Source organism: Gouania willdenowi, chromosome 11 (assembly GCF_900634775.1).
Source record: "Gouania willdenowi chromosome 11, fGouWil2.1, whole genome shotgun sequence".
Lineage (NCBI taxonomy): Eukaryota > Metazoa > Chordata > Actinopteri > Blenniiformes > Gobiesocidae > Gouania > Gouania willdenowi.
The window spans coordinates 7,331,037-7,353,385 of NC_041054.1; the positions used below are offsets into that span (position 1 = coordinate 7,331,037).

Consider the following 22,349-nt stretch of genomic DNA (forward strand, 5'->3'; position numbering starts at 1 on the left):
CGTTTGGCCCGTAGAAAGCAAGAAATTAATTACCAGTAGTGTAAATGACCAAAAAATTAAGATGAAACTTCTCAATATTTGCCAGAGCTCAATTTCCCCTGCCTTTATCACAAGTAATTATTAATCTTAAAATGTGAATATACTGTAATTCTTATTTATTCCAAAATTGTACTTGATTCCCAAATTTTTCTTTTTTTAAAAAAAAACAGGAGCAATACGTGCGCTATATCAGTGATTCTCAACTGATGGGTCGGGACCCAAAAATGGGTCGCGGAAAGCTGGCCAAAAAAAAAAAAAACTTAATGTCTGTCATGTGTGACTCGTCTTTTATTTTGAAAGAAACATTTATTTTGACAGACATGCTGTGAAAAGCATGTTGCACAGCAAAATATATAGATTTATGTTTAAAAAAATATATATACATATATATAGGCGTGTTTTCAACAGCTATCTTTGAAAAAAACTAAATTTGTTTGGTTGAATTAAAAAAAAAGGAAAAAAAAGTGGGTTGCGATTTGATGACCAAGGCAAAATGTGGGTCCCAGAGTGAGATGAGTTGAAAACCTCCGCTTTATATACATTATTGAGTGGATCTGAAAAAAAAAATTCTATTAAAGACTACTTTTGTTAATAAACCTACCATTAAGAAACTTTAAATTTCCCATTGGCCAAAGCACTTTTAAACCAATATTTGTATCTGACCAATGTGCTTTACTTAAAATGATCACACAAGCAGGTCAGAAATGATCCATGTCTTTTGAGTTTGACATTTGCTCCGTTTTTCACTAAAAACCTCAGTAGTCGGATCAGCAACCTATGAATGTTCTCATAAATATCTCCCCTACCCTGGGTGGAAATAGTTATACTGTTGACACTTGGCTCAGATTAATTTGAAATGTCAAACCAAAGTGTTTCCTCTTCTTGTATTTAAAAAAACAAAAAAAACAAATGTGGGCTGATTGATTAAATGATTGAACCAAAGAAGTAAAGCTCCAACTGTTGAGGACAAATCTCATGTCTTTAGAAAACTGTACACAATACATTGTATTTTGTTGCATATGGTGTCAAGGTTCTTTTGCAGAACACGGTCCACCATTGCCCGGAGCAAGAAAAATAAAACAGTTCAACAGAATACATGTGGAACGCAAAAACAACAAAACCATAACCATGTATAGTGTGATATAAAACTTAGAATACAGATGTCATTCATCTGAATCATCAGAAAACAATATTTGCAACAAGAACCAGTCACAACTATACAGAACTTTATTCAGAAATTAATTGAACTAATGGGTATATTTTCGGCTCCAGTACATGCTGCACCGTAAATGTCATTGCTGCCTGATGGCGGGGTAAAGGAAAGGTGTTGAACAGCATCGTGAATGTTTCTGAGTCTGTCAGTCGTCAGACGCAGCGTTTGAATCCTCTTTTAACTCCAAAAACTTGGTCATGTGCTCCAGGCGGATTGAGCCTCTGTAGATCCATTCTTTCTGTTGAGTATCCTGAGTGTCAAATTAACAAGAGAGAGAAAATATCATTTGACCACAGTGTTGACCATTACCTGAAAACCTTTTAATCTAGATTACTAATCTTGATCAAAAGCTTCCATTCAACTTTTCTTCACTTCAAAAGTTTTTGTGCAGTGCATTGTGGGATGTTGAGTCCAGTAAACTTTTTCCTTCATTTTTTTCATGATTTCTTGCATTTCTCCACAAAGAAGACAGAAATTAGCTTGACACCATTTTTGTTCTCGATTGTTCGCGGTCAGTGACGTGCACTCATGGTAGGCAAAGTAGGTAGTGCCTACCCAAGGGTGAATTGATATTTTGATTATTTGTTTTAATTATAATATAATTATTAATTATATTAGCCTACAGTACCTATAAGTTTGAAAGTGTCTGCCTATGTTCCCATAGTGTGTTTTTATGTGTTTGTGCATGTGCAGTCAGATCTCCAATATGAAAACCATTCATGTAAAAAGGCAGCTCTCTACGCTGCCTTTGGACGTAGCCGTGCTACGCTAAATGCTATACGTATCTTCTGAGTGCATCTAGTTATGTTGTTGTCATTTTCTCCATGTTTCTGTGTTTCCAACACAAACAACAAATGTGCTGCCGTGTCATGAGACATATCTTGTTGGGAGTGTATGGAGGCTATATTAAATAATTGTTTATGTTTCTTTAATGGTGTTTTACAATCTTGATTTTGTTAGATGGCTAAATGCTTGTTCATGTGGTTCTTGTTGGGTTTTTTCTTTCTTATTATGAATTTTTATATTTTGAAAAGCGCATTGAGATGTCTTTGTTGTAAATTGCGCTATACAAATAAAGCTGAATTGAATTAACACTTGCCAGCAGAAACATATGGAATTGTTATTGGTGTTGACATTGGTGGTCTCGATTTGCAACGCCCTGCCTACCCTAGTGCTCACGGCAGGTCACTGTTCCTGGTATTCCCCGTGATATCACCTCACGACACGAGACAATCAATTTGGACCAGATTCTGATTTTTCTGTGCAAGCCACAAAATAAACACCCTCCATTGTTTTGCCACAACTTTCAGATTGTGAAAAGACCAGAAATGTGTTGGGAACTCACTTTGGTAGTTTTTAGGGCAAACACAAGAAATCACAGTAGGAATGAAGTAAAACACTTACGTCTACGGGACACCACAACCCACAATGCAATGTGCAAAACAGTGTGGTGGAGATCAAAACAAACTTTCAAACAGCAATTCCAACCTTTTAGAAGTTTATTTTCCGAACAAATGATCTTTGACTTATTGATCTATGAAGCTTAAGTTGTCTTTATCTGATTTTTAAAAAAATATAAAGAAAAAATAATTTGTTTCCAGAAGATTTCATTGACATGATATGAAGTGTCTTTAATTAAGTTAGGACAATATAGGTTCTCATTCTTTGGTTTTCTTGTTTATTTAAATTTTATTGTTGTATAAGAAATCTAAGGTGACTTTTGTTTCAAAAAGCTAGCAAATGCTACACGGACGTTTTTAGAAACTAACAGAAGAAAAAAAAAAGCTTTAAATGTCATTTAATTAGGGCTACTGAATAAATGAGTAAGTCTGAAAACATTATGAATTATTGTTGTTTGTTTCCAAAGAGAGTCCAAAATTTCAATTAAGATGTCCATTGCCTTCATTCAAGGCTCTTATTTTGAAAAGCTGAAAACAGAAGTTAGCACCGAGTCTGGAACATTTGAACTTGAGGACACCTCGATGATCTTTAAACATCTTATACTGATCATGTAATCATCCCATGTAGCTGCTGGTAAAGGACCCAACTACGAACCCTCTACACATTCTGCAGCACCTCTCTAGTCTTGGCTGTGTTTAAAAGAGAAAAAAAAAAAGCAACTGACCGTAAAAATGACCTCCATCAAGCTGCAGTCGATGTTCAGCACTTCACAATTCTGAAGCTCTTCATTAACCAGGACATTTAGATTTTGTCCAGTCCTGTACTGCGTTAAATGAGGGTAGGGCCAGTTCTGCAGGTACTGCGCCATGAAAGTCTTGTGTGTACTTTCCATTAGGTCATCTAATGAGTCATCCACTGTTGTAAGAAATCACAGGTCCAGGGTGTCAGTATCTATTCAATGATTCTGCACTTCAAACACGTTAAAATAATAAGTAGCTTTTTTCATTTTAATTGTATTTCATGTTACAACTATAAGCCTGAACATAACAACTAACAAAGGCACAACATATGACTTAACCTCACCCAGTAGAATGGAAACAACCAAACTTACATGGTTTGCACACCCGGTGAAGTAAAGGCAAACCAGCATAAACTGGTGTGTGATTGTCCAGGAAGACCAGAAACCTGAAAATGGAGAATGTAAAGTCATAAACGCTAAACAAAAGTCAGGAAAATTGATATTTATTTAGGACTGGAGGTTAGTATCAGTGGCTCTTTGTATGTTAGGTGACCTGGTTCTTATATTTCTCAGACCTTTAACGCACCTTAAACGGTTCTTTCTGCTGGGAAGCTCGCCTAGAATTCCAGGCAAGAAACGAAACCTGTTTTCCTCGGAGCGAACCACCACACGGGCGCCCACGTACAGCTCCTCTAACTTCGGAGTCTCATGAAAGGCGATGTGGTGTCCGGACACAAGACTCTTTCCCTTTTCATCGAAACCAACTTTGTACTTCAGCCGACCGTCAGCTACAAAGAACAAAACATCAGTGGGTGGCATTTGAAATACAAACACTTAGCTTAGCATTTTTACATGCTGTTTTTTGAGTCGTTAGGTGCACAAAGCAAAGGCTCAGACTGTGTTAAGAACAAAAAGAGACGGCAAAATTTACAGGGTTGAGAAAATGAAATTAAGCAGCTCTAATAACGAGTCACTAAATTAATATCAGGTACGCTTGAACAAAAATAAACGTCATACTAACGTACTATTCATACTAAGTCTGACATCAAAATTAGTATGTAGTGCGTTCACATTAGATAGTATGAAACAATTTATCACGCAAGAAATACCCAGATGTACACTATGTCACGACATTTTTTAAGTATGCACGGTGGGCACACTAGTCATACTCAACTGCCCCATGATGCATTGCGAGCGGAATGTAAAATCGTCCTGGGATCAGCTTGAAGCTAAAATTCAAACAACCCCTTTTCAAAACATAAGCATCTCTTTTTGTCTTCCATTACTTTAACACTTTTGTAAATAGGGCTCTGGTTTTGAAGTTAACAGGAAGTTTTGTCAGTAGCACAACGGCGGGAGTCGAAAAATCTCCAAAATGTCGACATGAAATGCGTTTCCGTGAGTTTTTTTGGATCAAATCACCACATGCTGATATTCTACTTGGTCACTTTCTTGCTTAAAATGCTTTCAGAACTTTCACAGGTGGAGAATCAATGCACATATTTAGCCTCAGTGTGATTCAGGTTTTTGTCATTGTAGGTTTCAAATGCATCTTGGGAAACTTGGAAGTATACTTCAGTGGGTATATAGTAGACAGTATGTAGTCATTGAGTCTATAGTATGGAGTGTGCCATTTTGAACACAGCCAAACACTTAAAACTACACTTTTTATATTAATTTGGAATTGGACTTTCTTACATCAATTATGCTGTAAAAAAAACCAAAATTATTTCATATCATAAGCAAAACAAACATTTTAACAATACTATGAAATAAAATTAAGATTGTGCCGATTATAGCCATCACTAATTAATCAATATCGGTCAATAGCTCGGTTGGGCTATAATATGTAACTGATGATTCTTCACCAGTAATCACAAACTGACAACACTGGGAGAAGTCACTAGTTCATTGTTTACAGCTACATTTTGCCTTTTATTTTAACCATAGTTACTGTTTGAGATTTCAGCAACGTTATTTTTTAATTTTACATTGGCCCTAAAAAAATCCCATAACAGTTGGGCTCTAAATAAAATCGGCTTTACGTCTTCATTTTAAAATCACTTATCACACATTGAGGTTAAGTTCTCAATCTGCCACTCATTATTTCTTACTTTTCACAACCAGCTCCACTATTTTCCCTTGGAGCCACTTCATGGGTCTCTTTCTGGCCAGGACGACCATGTCCACTGTGAGCTCCGGTTCTGGCAGGTCGGGCCGAGCCGTGGTGGTTTCCTGGTCCACATTTGAAAAGGCTGATGATACTATTACAGGGGATGACACTGAAAATGACAGCATAATGATTATTGGTAATGACAATAATATTAATGGTGTTTGTATTATTCATGGCCTTACCACCGGCGCTGGCATTATTGGTGACGATTCTACTGGTGGATGGTCTTGCAGGCTCAGGTTGTGATTTATTTTCAGTTTTGGTTTTGACAACTTTTGCAGCTGCTTTTTTTTTTTTGTTTGTGACTGAAAAATCGGAATCGCTCGATTCCGGTTCCCATTGCATGTCGGAGTCGGAGCTGCTGTCAGATTCTGCCTCGCTGTAAAACTGCTGAGGAGTTAGGGGTCGCATAGTGCTGACCTTATACTCAGGGAGCCTGGTCAGAAGTACCACTGGAACTTTTTTCTGACAGTGGAGGTCTGAGTTTAGTTTCTCTATTGATGAGTGTTCTGCAAAGACAAATATTTGTAATAAAAAAAATATATTACAGATGGTGTATACAGCCACATTTACATCATGTCTTTAATACATGAGTCAGTTCCCTTTCAAACTAAAAATACTATCAAAGACAGAAGAGGAAGGTATTTAATTTTCCAGGGTACTCTTTTTTTTTCTGAAACCTTTTTTTCTGGACCTAATATGGATGATAGTAATTTTTACAATTATCTTTTTTTTTTATTCTTTCTACTCTTCCAGGATCCCACATATTTGGGGGAGATTTTAAATTGTGCATTAAACCCAGAATTGGATAGATCAAGTGGAGTAGACCAGTCACATACTTGTTGTAGAGCTACAATTCATAGATTCATGAAAGATTTAACTCTAATAGGTATATGGAGGGAAAGAAATTGAAATATTAAAAACCTTCTCCTGCCATTCAGGCACTCACTAGAATTATTCTAGAATAAATATCTTTCTCGTCTCTACCATATTACAATCCAAAGTTTTGTGGCATGTCTGTGATCTACTTTTTTCCTACAAAATTAAACAACTGAGAGCATTATTTACGCTCAAAATAGGAAATTGATATCCTAGTAGTGATCAACTTTAATAAAGACATCACGACTTCATCAAAAACATACAAGTCCGTTTTTTAATGCACCTGGTTGCATTACTGTTTTTATGTGCATTGTATTTACATTAACGATCCAAAACCTGAGCTAAAAGCACACAAAAATCATTGTATTCACTTAAGTCTAATATTATGACATCACAGTGACTTATTAATATTTACCATCAGTAATTTCTCCATTTGTGAACTCCTTGAGTCTCCATGGTTCGGTTTTAAAATCATCCAACTCCATGATGACTGAAAGAAACAGAAGACAAAATAAAGAGGATTTAGTATAGTTACAACAAACTTTAGAACCACTACTATGCAGGAATGTCTAATATTTGTTTGCTATTAGCAACAAATAATGAACAAAACAAGCCTTCTATTCCTGTCAACCTTAGCAGTGATGACTTCTAATGCTGCAAGAACGAATCAATGTAATCGATAATAATCATCAAAAGCATCGATAACGAATTGCGTCATCGATTCGGCGTATGCGGAACTGTGACGTCACTGTCATGGAGACGGCACGGAGCAAGAGAAGGAGAGGAGAAGAAGAGCACGGGACGATGGCGGAAGCAGAGAAAAGGAATAAAAACAAAGTGTCAAAAATGTGGGAGCACTTTACGTTAAACGATAAAAAGACGCAGGTAAATTGCAACATTTGCAAGTCGGAACTGGTATGGCACGGGAGTACGACCACAACGATGCATCACCTGAGACGTAGGCATGTCAGAGTGGAAAGCGGAAAGGAGAGCTCAGTGCCCGAGTAAGTGAGGAAACTTTGTTAGGTTTTAAGTGCGAAAGGTGGTTCCAGTTGCACCAAAGTGCACTGGAGGAGGCTTGGCAGGCAGAGATGTCACGCAGGAGAACCTTCACCTGTAAGTGATAATGTGTGGGACGAGTCTATGTGTCATTGTGTTGTGCAATTACCGTTACACATTTTACACATCTTAAGTTTAGAGATGTTATATAAAACAAGTCTTTGTAACAGTTTTTGATTTTGATTTAATGTTCATTTGTTATTGCTTTTAAATCTCAGGTCCCTTTATGCAACAAAAATACCTCTTTTTATGCACTTATTAGAACCTTTTTTTATATATAGCATTTATTTGTGTGGGTTTATGTTATTACAGATGTTTGATAAAGCAAAGCCATTCAAAACTGTTCATTATTTATGATTTTATATCTTATCAGCTCTGGGACATTTCAACTGGGAACATGTAGGGCACTTTTTTTTTTTTTTTTTAACTAATGTTCTGTTATGTACCTTATTGTGAAGTTTAAAAACGTTATAAAACAAGTCCTGGTAACAGTTTTTGATTTGGATTTAATGTTTGTCATTGTTATAAAATCTCAGGTCCCTGTAAGCAACAAAATACCAATTTTTATGCACTTCTTTAAAAACTTTTTTTTATTATTATTTATGATTTGATATCTCATCAGCTCTGGGACATTTCAAATGAGAACGTGCACTTTTTGTACTGTTGTCTTTTTTAACTGTGACGTTATATAAAGAGATGGAAGAAAAAAAAAAACATGTTTCCCTTTATTCCCATTTTTAAAAATGTTCCCCGTTAATCCGATTAATCGATTATAAAAAGCTAGATTAATCGATTACTAAAATAATCGTTTGTTGCAGCCCTAATGACTTCAACTTTTTTTTTTTTTACTGATAACTTCAACATAAAGCTCTTATTTATACAGTTTCACTACGATTGGTCTATCTGAGCTGACCTCAACAGTTAGTGCTTCTAAACCAACAACCTGTCTTTTGCATATGACTCGACTTTTTAAAGATGTTTTTCCACTGGATCAACACGTCTCTAGTAACAGGTTATGAACCATAAGCTGTATTTAAGCCTCTCCCTAAAAAGCCTACATTTACCGTACCCATAGCCACAGCCTAGTAAATATGCTTGTGTGGCATTGTTCATCAGCAAATATAAACCACAATTGTCTTTCTGGTAAAACTTTGAGTTAAAAATATCGAGATTAATATCGTAAATAGCCATTTTGAGGAAAAAAATATCGAGACGTGTTTTGGTCCATATCGCCCAGCACTAACAGTATAGCATGTTGTATTACAACAACCTCGGAAACAACATGTCGCTACCACTGAATTCCACATTCATTTCAAGTTAATATGACGATAGACTTCCCAAAATTAACATTTTCTTATTACACAGTAACATGTCAACAGGTAAAAGTCACTATACTGAAGGAATTAGTTTAACAAAAGCTTTGCGTTCTAAGACGGTTAAAGGCAAGGCCTAACAACATAGATCAACGTCTAAGGGAACATGTCACATTTTACCTGTTTCTTTAGTCCAAATGTCCTTCTCTCGCTGTCAAACTATCTGTACAATACCGAAACGGTGAACCGTTTGTTGTGTGGTTGATGTTTATCAGATGAAAACCGAAAAATTTGCTCGTTGAAGAGTTAGCACCAACGTTAGCACAGCCAAGGTAGTAGCGATAATAGTAACGGTGGAAACAATAGCTCTACGTAGGCCTGATACACACGATATAAAGGAACTACTCCAACACAGCTCACACTGAAGTCTGGATATTTAGAATACAAGTGATAAATATCAGCAATTATTAACAAAAAAATCCACCAGCGCGGTTCGCTATCTCTCTTCTTTCGATAATACAGGATGTTTGTTTTTAGTCAAATAAAAGCCCATTACCGCCTCCTACAGGACGGATGTCGACACAACTTCTGTTTCTTCTTCTTCGATCTTTATCAAAGCAGTACAGTCAGTGTGCAATGATAACCGGCAGGGAGCAGCAAACATACATAGGATAGGTGACAGTGGGTCAGGTGGTTTTTCTTTCGTGTATTTATTGATATTTCTGTATATGCTGTTTAGTTAAAAGTACAATAATGTCAATGATATATAATTTTTTTCCCCCTTAAAGATTACCAAATAATACACGCTCAAAGCATAAGAAAAAGTCAGGTCGTAGAGCTCATATTTAACAAAAATGTCTTCAGGGTGTCCTTCACAGAAAGAGCATTTACAACTTTGTCTTTTTTTTAATTATCATGTTAAAAAAAACATTTGATTTGACTTTCCATTCCCTCTTCCTCCCTCGCAGTGACTGCAGGAGGGGCGCTGCCTGCAACCACCCCCCCCCCCCCCCAAAAAAAAAAAATCCCATCCTCCCGACCGTACATGCTATGTCAAGTTTTTGTTGTAATTGTTTTCATGGGCTTCTACGCTGAGGAGTTTTTTTTTCCCAGTTCTACATTGTGCGCCCCTAAGTGAACAGTGTAGGATCTGCCTTTTTCCCCTCCTCTTTCCTCCTATTTTTCCATTTTTCATCTAAGGATATGGGGCGCCGCCCTTGGGGCGGTAACTGAACCGGAAATTTCCCCTTTGTGGGACGAAAAAAGGATATTTCATCATTATTTATCATGTCTAATGGCAGATTTGGTTTCCTCTTGTTCTTTATTATTATTTATTTTACATGCGCACACACAAAAACCTTTTGGATTGACAGGATTGGATTACTGGTCAGAGTTCTGGTTTTCCATCACTTAAAGTTTGGATTTAAAAAAAAAAAAATGTACAAACTATTTACATTTTGGCATAAAAAAGTAATAATAAAAATATCATTTATAAATGTAGACAGTCATAAACTGAGACATGTTTTTTTGACTTTTGAAGCATTTTTTTTTTTTTTAATTAAGCAAATGTATTTTGACACATCACATGAAAGTAGTTTACGACATGAAAAATTATGGATTGTGAATTTATGTGAAACACTTCAAAGCATTTCTCTTAAAATTTATCCTACATTTTAACATCTCTTTCATTGAGGGAAAACAAGTGTTGATTTTATTATCTCATGTTTCATCATCAAAGAACATCCTTATAAACAAATTCAAACAATTTTTCTTTTTAGTATAAAAAGGTTTTCAATAGCAATCTTACTATGTTTCTTTTTTTTTTTTTTTTAAAGTGACAGTGTCTGACCCATAATAAATCAAAAGTAACTTCTTTTTTTTTCAGTCTAAAAAACACATTGTCAATAGTGTCTGTAACAGTCCTTTAGTTTGGCTCTCGTCGCTCAGGTGATCTGCTCCTCTTGGTAGGTGGAGGTGGAGATGGAGCCGTAAGGATCCACCACTGTCTGGGCACAGCGCACCACTGTCACCAGGAGGAAGAAGCACAGGAGGAAGAGGAAGAAGAGAGCAAATCCCAGGTCGACGTCCACTTCAAAGCGTGGAGCAGGAGGAGGAGGCGGCAGGTCCATGAGGGCAACTGTGGGTCCTCGTGAAGAAGGGTCTCCTTGGTTTGGTCACCTCCAGCTTACTTCAGCACGGTTCTCACTGAGACGAGGGTCCAGACTAATGCAAGAAAAGAAGAGGGGGATATATTTAGAAATGATTGGCCTGTGAAATATCAAAGAAATTAGTTAATTTTCTTTCTCCACTTCTCTTAACCCTAATTTTGTACAATACACCAATCATGACCAGTAAAAAAAACACACTAATTATCTTTTTGTATTGCGTCACCTGTCAATAAATGGTTAAATACAACGTTAACGTTAAATTGGTAAGCTAAGGGTCAACAAACGTCAAAGGTGAGGATTATATTTTTTATTGTAAACCCTTAAAGTGACACACAACCTGTCACATGAATGCACTTTATATGATGGGCCTAAATAAAAACTTTTCATGTAAGAAATGTCATTTATTTCAACTTTTAGCCTTCAACAAATACACATCACATCCTGCCTATACTCTGATCCCAGTCCCTTAGAGCAGTGGTTCTCAACCTTTTGAGCCACCGAAATTGGTTAAAAGTTGCAAATTAGTGGCACCAAACAGACAGAAAAAGTGTTAAAAAGGGTTCAAAGTGTCAATATACGAACAATTAGTTTATATAATGGGCATGACAAATCATAAATGTGGTTAAATTGAAAAAAAAAAACAAAAAAAAAAAAAACATAAAATATGGAAAAAAAGAGTATCAAAAGTGACAATAATCGTTCAACATATGTAACATAAAGTGGGAAAGTGGTGGAAAAAGGTTTATAAGTGCCGCAAATGTCTTGAAAGTGGAACAAGTGTGCAGCAAATGTATTGACGTGTGATGGAGAAGAGGCAGAAATGGGAGTAATGTAGCAAAAACGCATTAAAAGGAGCAAAAAATGGCAGGATAAAGTGATAAAAACATCAGTTTCTGTAGTTGCAGAAAAAGGGTAAAAGGCAAGCATAAATGGGCTTAATTTGTTCAGAAAATAATTTCTTGAAGACAACTGGTGACCCCAGGGTTGAGAACCCCTGCCTTAGAGAGTCTATGAAGAGTTAGCATTTCAATCTGACAGTTTAGAGAATAGTTCCTTGGATGTTATGGCAATAATCAAAAAAAGTCCCGGATTTTGACGTTGCTCTTAGCAGGAAACAAAAAGTAACTTAACTAAAATCTGAGGTTTTGACTGACGTGCGTCGAGACCGGAAATGTAAAAAGTTCCTTGATTGTGGGCGGGGCTCCTGTAGCGGTTAAGACACTCCCACGTCTGTTTTCTACAATCCCCAATGAACAATCTATGCTCACTATACCTCTCTATTTACAATTCTCTCAATCCAAACTCTGCAGAGTCCACGTATTGCTAGGTTTTATAGAAAGGGCGGAGCCAACAATGGTGGTTTGTGACGTAAGAAGCCTCAAACCACGATTCTCAGCCAATAGCAACATTTAGTTGTAATATCCCAGTTTCAACCCATAGAGGGCAATCACTCATATATATATATATATATTTGTGTTATTGTTTTATTATTATAAAAACTGTCGGCCTCTGGTTTGAACGACTTATTTCACACAACCCGCCTCACATTTTTATACACACACACACAACATTGAATACTTTGACTAAAATGTCAAGTGTTGGACATCAATGGATAAACAACACTACTTCATACCCAAATACATTTATTTTGGCTCAGTGTTTTTTGGGGGGGTTATTGTTGAAGATACCAGCAGGAAGCACATTTTAAAGAGAAGGCTTTTCTCACAAAACTATTATCATTATTTACAGTAATTGTTATTTCAGTCTCTGCCAAACCTGACAACAGTGAAAGTATGCACACCTTTGGTTTAACTGGTATGTTCAGACTAGATCAATGATGGCTAATTAGAGACAGCATTTCTTTCTTTTTTGACAATGGTACATTCATTCTATAAAATGACTGGAACATCTCAGCCTTTGTGGGCTGTGCCGACAGTTTAAGTCATTTTCAAAGCAGGTTCGTCTACTGTTCTGATGGGACCTTAGAAACATGTCTGCCTCCCTTCAATTCTTTGTTTCTTGGCCACATGTACAGAATTATCACCACAGAGAATACAGTATATCTTTGCTTCCCATGCGTTCAATGTTCAGTGCAAATATTAGAATAAAGTAAACTTCTTTCTCTCCAATGGGAGCTTCTCATGTGATTTAAAATCCCACTTTTATTTATTTTGTGTTTGTTTTTAAGGGGGTTAAAACTTCCTGAATTATTACAATATTTCACAAAAAATGAAGAGCACAGAGAAGAGGTCAGCAGATGGTAATGACCTATTTGATACTACAGTGCACGTAATGGACAGCTGCCACACGTTTAAGATCTGCTCCTAAAAAATATGTTTTTTACAGAATATGTTAAAAAAAAATCATTTTGTTTCGCTGTGCATGAGAAATGCGTAGGACTTCCTTTAATAACCGAGTTAAAAAGTTGACCGTGTACATGTCAAACTGGAAGAAAACAAAGAAAAACTGATGAGTAAAAATCTTAAAAGCAATAAAAAATAAAAAGCTATACATTTTTTGCAACAAACAAAAACAGATAAATTACTAGACTGTATTTACAAATTCTACACATTACAATACAGTGTGTGCATTGCATTTGTTATTATTAATAACTGTACATATTGTATCTATATACTTTATTATATAATTAAAATTATATACATAATGATTAATAAATAATAATAATTGAATAAGTAATACTGGTAGTAATATGTTGTTAATGCAAAAATGAAAAGATAAATAACATAAGGAAAGGTAAATCTACATAAATAGACATAATAATACAAATAAAGAAAGACGAACTGAGAAAAAACAATTCAATGGGGAATTCAGTTCAAACTAACTTAAGGGAAAATAAAAATATGGCAAACTTTTGTTTCAAATGTTTAAAAAAAACAAAACAAAAAAAAAAAAAAAACAGTAAATGACCATAAATATACTTCAGGTTTCCTCTTTTAATGAAGAAAATGAAGTAAACTCTTATTTCTGACAGAACAAACAATTTAATCTTTAGTTTTACATTGTTTTATTGATTTTTAAAAAAAAAAAAAATCAGATTTAAGTAACACAATAGATGAAAGAATATTCAATCACTCACCATGTTTCCTCTTCAGACCTCACTCAGCCTTCAGGCGTTTCTGCTGCAGGGACTCAGACTTCAGTCCAAGCTTCCCCTGAGGTTTCCTGATCATCCAGTTACATAAGACAGTAATCGGTTACCAAAGACATCGCTGTCTTCGATCATCGCACGGGACAATCAGCGGCTCGTGCATTTTGAGCTGCGGCTCCACCTTACGACCTCCCTCTGGTACGTTAAACCTTTATCAATACTTAATCAGGAATTGAATAACGGTCTACACGGATCACAAGTGGCTCAAACACCCCAGTGCTTTTGTTCTCCTGTCACAGAGGCCTCCGATCAGACTTCACCACACCACAACTCAGGGACTGTCGTGCTAGTCATCGTGGTACCTTTCAAGACTTGAAATGAAGAAAAGAAAGGTTATTCTAGGAACAGCAGGCAGGAGGCGGGGCACAGGTAGGGGTCTGAAGGCCACACGTGTGGTGGACTGGCAGAAATAGGAGATGTTGAACTGAGGAGCCAGGAGCAGCAGCTGAGTGGAAACCGACCCCACCGCTTTAAAATGAAGATTGTTACAGCATGGATGCCAGTGATGAAGAGTGCAGGGGCTGAAGTCCAGGGCCTGGAGGTAAAGTGATCCAGCTCCATCTGCAATTAGCTAAGAAGGCCTTTAAGCCTCAGCCAAAGCCCAGTGTGAGAAGAAACCAGAACCGTTTACGGCAACGCTGAGGATATAACCTCAACTCTTTTTTTTTTTTATTTCTTTTTCCTCTGGCCACAACACAAGAAGAAGAAAAGCATGCTGACAAATCCTTGGCAGTAAAGATTGTCCCTAAATAAAAGTGCGAGTCATTTGATATCCTGATGATGCCTCAGGAACAAAACACAGGTGGATGTTCTCACTCAATGAGTTCCTTGTTGGACATTCAAGAGTAACTAAACTCCAAAACCACTTTTTCTCCCGATAAAAACAAATGTATTTAGGTATGAAGTAGTGTTGATTGATTCTTGTCCAACTCTTTACATTTTAGTCAAAGTATTTCAATTTGACATTTTTTTCCATGAAAGAATTAAGAGACAATATATAGTTCTTCATTTGCAAGTCATATCGGACTCTTATTGCAGAATAAAAATGAGGAATTGGGCAGTAATGTAACTGTATGCTAAGTTTTCAATCCACACGAATCGAATCTTAAAGTGAATCCACAAATTTATATTAGTTTTAAACAAACTTAAACTTTTATTCAGTGTTTTATTGTAAATAAAATGTATTATTAAATTATACTCAATTCCAAATGAATTAGTCCCCTCTGTATGTAAAAACTTTTTTTTTTTTTAAACTAACCAAGTTTATTGTATCCCCCCATTCTCATTTTATATGAAACTTAATGTATTTGTTATGCGTTTCTGAACATGTATAAAAATAAAACAATTGGCATATTTTGTTGTATAAATATAAAAATATATAAGTCATCTGTGGATTGAAACGCAGCTATTACAATTAAATGTTGCTATTGGCTGAGAATGGCAGTTTATGAATTTTTTGTGGCTTCTTACGTCACGAACCAGCACTATTGGCCCCGCCCCTTCTATAAAAACTATCACGTCGACTCTGCAATCTGTGGTGAGAAGTATAATGAGTACTGAGTAGGTAGTTAGTATAGATTGTTCTTTGGCGATTTTAAGGTACAGACTGGGCGTCTCTTAACTGCCCATAATAAAGGCATTATTTAGAATGTCTAAACCCTGAGGGTTTGGTTGAAGTGCGTCGAGGCTAGACGCACAGCAACCAAACCCTCAGGATTTAGTTATTCTAATCCTTTCCACTGTTGCAAAAAAGTGGCACAAATAATGTGATCTTCGGAAATGAAGACAATAAGTTAATAAAAGGAAGTGTTGAACAATCAAAGATTTCAAAGCATGAGAATATAAGCAAGAGGACAGATGTCAGTGTCTGCCACTGATCTATAGCGTGCAGAACATGGGCCACAAAGCGTAAAACATCAGTGGGTGACACATCATCAGTGAGTGAACTTCGTGTCGATTGTGATGCCAAAATGTTTAATTTCCTATTAAAACAAAAAAAAAATTATTTTTTTTTGTATATTTTCCTGTCTTTTTTGTGGTTTTGGAGTCATTGAATACATTTTTGCAGTCATTTTGTTTATTTTCTGCTATTTCATTATATTTTGTGTAATTTTGAAGTCAGTATTTTTGTCAATTTTTTCTTTTTTGTTATTTTGTGTATATCTGCGTGTTTTTTGAGTCATTTTGTTTATTTGTATTGGGGGCCACATGATGTTAGACCAAGGGCCACACCTCCAGCAAAGGCCAAAAGCTCTTTAGATTGAACACACAGAAGACATGGAAACAAGTTGAATGTCCACCACAATAAACACCAAAGAAAGAAAGAAAGACAGAAGTTTCCAACTTTTACTTTTGAAATGATGAAGGCAGTTGTAAATAAGGTTACAAAAAATGTAAACCAAAGCTTTGTTCTTGTTCAAATGAAAGACCAAACAAAATAAATCTGAATTTTCAAGGGTGAAAAATACAAAGAATAAATAAAAGTAAATTTCAATCCAACTCCGGTTCTATTTTAACTAATAGAAAGTCACATTTAAGCTTGATTTAAACAATGCTAATAAGCTACTTTAGCTGGATTAAAGTCAATGCCGATCTTTAGAAGAAACCATAAAGTGCATCTTTGGATGGAGGGAACAAAACCCAACACTGAATGAGAATGCTATCAACGCCTCCAGCACAAAAACTAATAACAAGCAGTTATTGATTGATTTTTGGTTTTAAACTAAACGTTTAGATTCAAAAATTGCCGACTGGGCAGAAAAATAAAACACAAATCTCAGAACTAAAAAGAACTCTGAGAATAAACAAAATAAAACATTTTACATTTTAAGACAAGCTTTCATGGAAGGCACTTCTCAGTACATGGGGCAGAAGCGGTGTCTTCTCTTAAACTGCTAAAATGATCATTAATCACCAAATGTTTCATTTCACTGGAACAAATACTGGCTTCAAGGACCACTTATGGCTGGGACACTCAAACAGAGTGATTAGTAACTGAAACTTAAGTGAACTTAAATCCAGTGATGGCCCACACAGAGTCACAAGTGCAACTGTAAACACTGCTTAGATCAGCGGCAGTGGTTTAGAGCTTTAAAATGAATCAAGTCCACCAACAGTAATACTTGAAATAGGAGAAACCAGGTAGGTGAAGAAACCTTAGATGCCACTTTAATTGATAAAATAAAGCTGCACTCTGGATGTCTGGCAAGTGGGGATGACTACCAGCAAAAAGGCATGAAGGAGGAAGGAAATGAAAAGATGGAGGATGAGAATCAGACAGGATGAGATGGAAGCCAATGGGAGAAAGTAGGAAAGCACTTCCTTATGTAAATCAGTGTGATCCACACAGAGGTGGAAATATCTACACTGGACTGCTGCGCTTTCAAGAACAGTGTGATTATGAGTGTGTGTCGCCTGTTATCCAAACAAGCAGCACTTGAAGGTCTTTCAGTACAGGCCCCTCCGCCGCTCCTCTCACGGTCCAATCAGTCCATCTTACTGTGGTTGTTGTTCAGGTGGATGTAGCCGTTCTGTATGTGGCCGTTCTTGGGCTTCTCTCTCAACTCGCGTTCCTCTTCTTCATCCTCAGACTCGGTTTCCTCTTTGTCACTGCGTTCATCCTCGACAATGTGCTGTCATACAGAAATAAAGGCAGATTAAATTACACAAAATTACTAGATAAAATGTACAAATATGGTATATGAATGGGCATCTATAGTGCTGGGCAATATGGAGCAAAATTTATATTTCAATATTTTTTCTCAAAATAGCAATATACAACATAAATCTCGATAATTTTAATTTAAAAAAGTCTTACCTAGAAAAAAATTCAGGGTTAAATTGACACATTTGCTAAAATAACATTACAGTGCTTTAAGTAAAAAAAATATTACTTGTGCGCATATCACAAACATGGGCAACTAGCGGCCCCTTATACACTTACTACAAAAACTAAAATTAACAGAGAAATACAACAAAAACACACAAAATGACTCAAAAAAACAATGAGACATTTATTAACAAATAGCTGCACAACATGTGCTACTTTTGGCTTTTTCTATTATAATGGACAGCAAGAGTGAGTGAGTTCTGTAGTGTGGATTTTTTTAGATGAAGGTCTAGGTTAAGGCGCACTCAGAAATCCATCCGACTGTGCTTTATATGCTGTTCTTATGACATTTTTAAAATGTCATAATTTGGTAGAATACAACATTTTAAAAACCATGTTTCACCCACAAACCTGCAAAAAAAAAAAGAGAGAATCTTTAAGAAAAAAGTAAATATAACAGAACAGTGACAAAAGAAAGGTCCATTTCAGTTAAAGGGGGTCAGATTATGGAACAATCGAAATGATGACGTCAAATTATTACTCCCCAAGCCGTCCACAGGGAACTGTACTGCTGTTCAGACCCTGAACAGCAGTACAAAATATATTACCTAATGTTTTTAAGACAATAGGTAGAAATATGTGTGGACTCATTCTCTTTGGTTTAGAGCGCTTCATCACCCATTATCATTAAAAAACTTAAAATTAATGATGTTCTTTCTCAAATCCTGCCCTATGCTCCTTTAATATGTTAAAAAAAAAATTGTCAAAAAGATGTGACAATGACTGCGTTGCAGTTTCCCTTTGTTTAATGTAATACATTTTTTTTAATGGAGGGGGTAGATGTTATAAGTTTTACTTTTCATTCATCTTTTCATATTTTTTCAATGTGGAGGAGAAAAAATAGCTTTAATGTCTTAAATGAAATAAATAAACAAAAAAAAAAAATTGCATTGCTCAAAGGAGGCGTTTCCTTACATTGCCTGGCAGGAATTTCACCACCATGCGCAGGATGAGTGCAGCCCAAAACATGTGGAGGAGGATCAGCACGAACAGCAGCCCGTTGAAGAAGTAAAAGCCGAAGAAGGGACGGTAGACCGTCAGCGGGTAAACCCACGTTGTGTGTACGATCCTAGACAAAAGGAGAACAGAGAGTCCAGTCAGAGACACTTTCAGCCCACAGAGGACAAACAACCGCTCTGTTGTGTCCTTTCCAACAGAAACTGATCCAATACTGAGGTCAGATACAACGATCCAGTAGAACAGAATAAAAATATTGCTTTCCTTTCTGCTTCAGCATAGAGACAGAGGTTCTAAAATAATACAACATGAACAATAATAATAACAAACACTTGTCAACTATGGCCTTTCTGTGTTTGCATGAAAGAGTTTTCTGTGTTAACGTCCTGCTGTGATACAGCTGCTACTGAACAACACACAGATGTCTCACACACTGGCCCTAAATACTTGTTGGTGGAGGCGCGACTCATTACACTGAGGCATCCAAGCACTGACATAAAGGAGGACACTGATCATCTGTAGTTTGTTTTAATGATCAAAAACAACCCCAAAACTACAATCAATAACCTGATGAATTTACTTTCTTTTTCAGCTGTTTCTTTCTATTTAATTTAATTTTTAACTTCTTATTTACTAAATATGTGTGAAATTGACAGCACATGTCAGGGCCAGTTGTGGGCAGGCAGGCATATATACGGGGCAGTCAGAAATGTTAAGGGGCAAATTTTAAAAGGCTTGGAGGAAATTTCTAATGCCATTAATAACAATACAGTTGGTCTAAAAGGACACCTCAATTTTTTCCAAAATTTGTGATTGAATGTGCAATCTGATCTGATGTGGATGAAACTCAGGGGCGGATTCACTAAGATCTGAAATAAAGGGTGGTAGACCAGGTGTGTCCCTAAATCCTTTGGTGGTGGAGTTTGCTCACCTGCTGTGGGGAATTCACTAACATTGAGGCGAGTGCACTTCTCTGTCTGCTACACAAACATTTAATAATGTACAAAGGTAAATAAACAAATAATGTTTTTTTAAAACAACGTTAAAACCCAATATTTTTTCCCCCTAATTTAATGTGGGTGCTCCGCCACGTCCTGTAACTTTGATCTTATGAGTCCATGAAAAACAGGCAGATTTGGACAGAAACCATCCTATTGATCTGTTGATGCCATTGATCTGATTAAATGCAGCAACAGACACTCATTTGTGAACATTGTTCCATCACTGCATAAATGAAGCAGCTGGTCAGCTGATTCTGGCCTGCCGCTTCTGCCATTAATGCAACACAAGAGTTTTATGGTCAAAACATGTAGAGAAAGACAGCAGCTCACTGGAGCATCATCCATGGAGCTCTGAGCACAGCATCCTCTCTGCACCGCAGCCACTGGACCCCACATGCGCCCCCACACGTATCCAGCTTTTTCTCTCCCTCTCATACACACACTATTCTGCTTTTTCTTAGTCAGTGGCTGTTAATATTGACTATTGTTGTATTCAAATGATTTTCTTACACTAGACTTTTTTTTTTTAACTCCGCTGTGTTTTGTGTCAACATTGAGTGCAGCTATGATCTCTGTGTGTGAGTTTGCACCTGCTTGTCAGCTGTACTATTTTCGGCGCATAAAACAATCACTGCAAACAGTTCCTGGTTTGATGAATTGCATTGCACCCACTGCATTAATTTATTAGCATTTCCCCCTCCCATTTTTTGTGCCCATTATGAGATCCGCCTACTTTCCATATTCAGAAGGAAACACGCTAAATGGATTGTGGCCGCAATGTGACGCGGAGAAGACATGCAGTCCTGATTCCCTGGGGTTTGTACCCCTTATTAGCATGTGGAGAATTTGCAATTTTGTTGTACTTTGTACAATGACAATAAAAAGATCCTGATTCTGAGTGACGTTTGCACAAGTTTTAACACCCCTAAACCTTTAGTGAATCCGCCCCTCAGTGGAGTAATTGAGGAACCAACCCGACATAACTGAGTCAGATTTAATTAGGACCGGTCAATAATGAACCGAGACATGAATTGTTTAATTTTAGCCAATGATGAGTGTCAGGGATTTTTAAATTAAATAGACTCTTCCATGGCTTAGGGTCTATTTTAGGGTTAAAATCTTGTCAAAATCTGTTGAGTACAGTTCACATAATCCCACTAACAGAAAAACAAAAATGTTGGTGAACATGTAAATATAAAAGTAATACATTTACCTTTATACCAAATGTACACAACTGGATTCTTCTAAAGGCACACCTAATGATCTTTCATGGCAGAGTGGTTGCTAATCTAATTTACTTAAATGGTAATCCAAATTTATAACCAAGAGTTTTGCTACAGTAAAATTCAACAGTCAGAGTTTTTCATCCAATCATCTCACAACATTCAAGATTCCTCCATACAGCCATATTTTTTGCACCTTTAACGTTCAGCACCGACTTTATGAGGAACAGCTGCTAAAAGAGCAGATGTTGAGCAAAGGCTAAACATGGCTCTGGGTTGTGCTGATGAAATGTTCAGCGTGATGAAACGTGTCTTTTACCAGAAGGGGAGGATCACGAGGCGAGTGATGATGAAAACCGCGGCGAAAATGGTGAAGATGCAGTTGCAGGTTCTTTTCCAGCCAGCGTAGTTAAACATTTTGGCTGACTGTTGGTCAAAGAAAGAGAGAAAGGTTATAGTTTCTTTTCTTTGTGGTAGACTCTCCTCTAGAGGGCAGTGCATGAACTGTGTGCAGAGTCCTGAGGCCTCATGGAAACTATTCAGCAAAGTTACACGTTGGAAACATTTTACCAGATAAAAGCCATGATATAACAATTAGGATGCTTTATATTTGGCTTTAAGTACATAATGAGTGAACAGTAACTGTGCCAAATCTTTGTTAGTGTGTCACTGCACAAACACAAACCACTAATCTTTTTGTGCTTGCACACGCAGCATGTCATCATACCTCCATGAGATAGTCAGAGGCATCGTGCACCAACATGATCAAAGTCCCTGCTCGGATATAGTTGACTAGCCAGGAGAAGCCGATGAGGGTTATGGTGGCCACATGGTGGACTATCTGCTCTTTGAAGTCCTGCAGAGAAACAGATAAAGAGAAAAAAACAGTGGAAGGCTTTGGTCACTTATTGATCAGGTTTGTACAAACTGGTCACTCATCAGCATCAGGCGGCTTTCTGCTGGTTTACAAATGAATAACACACGGCTTTAAACCTTTAACAAGGACCTGAAATCACTCACAAAAAGGTGAAAAAAAGCAACTTAACATAGAAACTGATTATTAGATTTTAGAAAGTTGCAGAAATATGTTGTTTGCAGATGATCGCTTTCCATTTAAGCAGAATAC

General features: G+C 36.7%; 2 protein-coding genes across 4 annotated transcripts in view; both read right to left on the minus strand.

Moving 5' to 3' along the window:
• Positions 1 to 1,248: 1,248 nt before the first annotated feature.
• LOC114472212 (histone-lysine N-methyltransferase SETDB1-B-like) lies at positions 1,249 to 9,446 on the minus strand. Of its 2 annotated transcripts, none has more exons than XM_028461398.1 (8): positions 9,373 to 9,446; positions 6,860 to 6,934; positions 5,748 to 6,074; positions 5,507 to 5,674; positions 3,979 to 4,180; positions 3,765 to 3,838; positions 3,378 to 3,568; positions 1,249 to 1,502 (listed from the first exon to the last, which is right to left on the minus strand). In XM_028461398.1, exons 2-8 carry the CDS (start codon positions 6,927 to 6,929, stop codon positions 1,398 to 1,400), a joined length of 1,137 nt encoding a protein of 378 aa, XP_028317199.1. In that variant the 5' UTR covers positions 6,930 to 6,934; positions 9,373 to 9,446; the 3' UTR covers positions 1,249 to 1,397. The 2 variants fall into 2 exon arrangements, with proteins under 2 accessions (XP_028317199.1, XP_028317198.1); XM_028461397.1 differs by lacking the exon at positions 9,373 to 9,446 and adding an exon at positions 8,997 to 9,360.
• A 1,415-nt stretch (positions 9,447 to 10,861) lies between these two features.
• cers2a (ceramide synthase 2a) overlaps positions 10,862 to 22,349 on the minus strand; it is a 30,333-nt gene continuing 18,845 nt past the window's right edge. For both annotated transcript variants that reach the window (XM_028461118.1, XM_028461117.1), the window contains 5 exons: positions 21,951 to 22,079; positions 21,543 to 21,649; positions 18,958 to 19,111; positions 17,653 to 17,785; positions 10,862 to 11,039 (listed from right to left, as the gene is read on the minus strand). In XM_028461118.1, the coding sequence (XP_028316919.1) occupies positions 11,002 to 11,039; positions 17,653 to 17,785; positions 18,958 to 19,111; positions 21,543 to 21,649; positions 21,951 to 22,079 (561 nt within the window). In that variant the 3' untranslated portion in view covers positions 10,862 to 11,001. The remainder of the gene's footprint in view (positions 11,040 to 17,652; positions 17,786 to 18,957; positions 19,112 to 21,542; positions 21,650 to 21,950; positions 22,080 to 22,349) is intronic.

Coding starts and splice junctions, on each gene's coding strand:
- LOC114472212 (XM_028461398.1), bottom strand. CDS start 6,929: ATGGAGTTGGATGATTTTAAAACCGAACCATGGAGACTCAAGGAGTTC. Junction 5,675..5,747: donor CAATAATGCCAGCGCCGGTG/GTAAGGCCATGA, acceptor TGTCATTTTCAG/TGTCATCCCCTGTAATAGTA. Junction 4,181..5,506: donor AGTGGAGCTGGTTGTGAAAA/GTAAGAAATAAT, acceptor TGTTCTTTGTAG/CTGACGGTCGGCTGAAGTAC.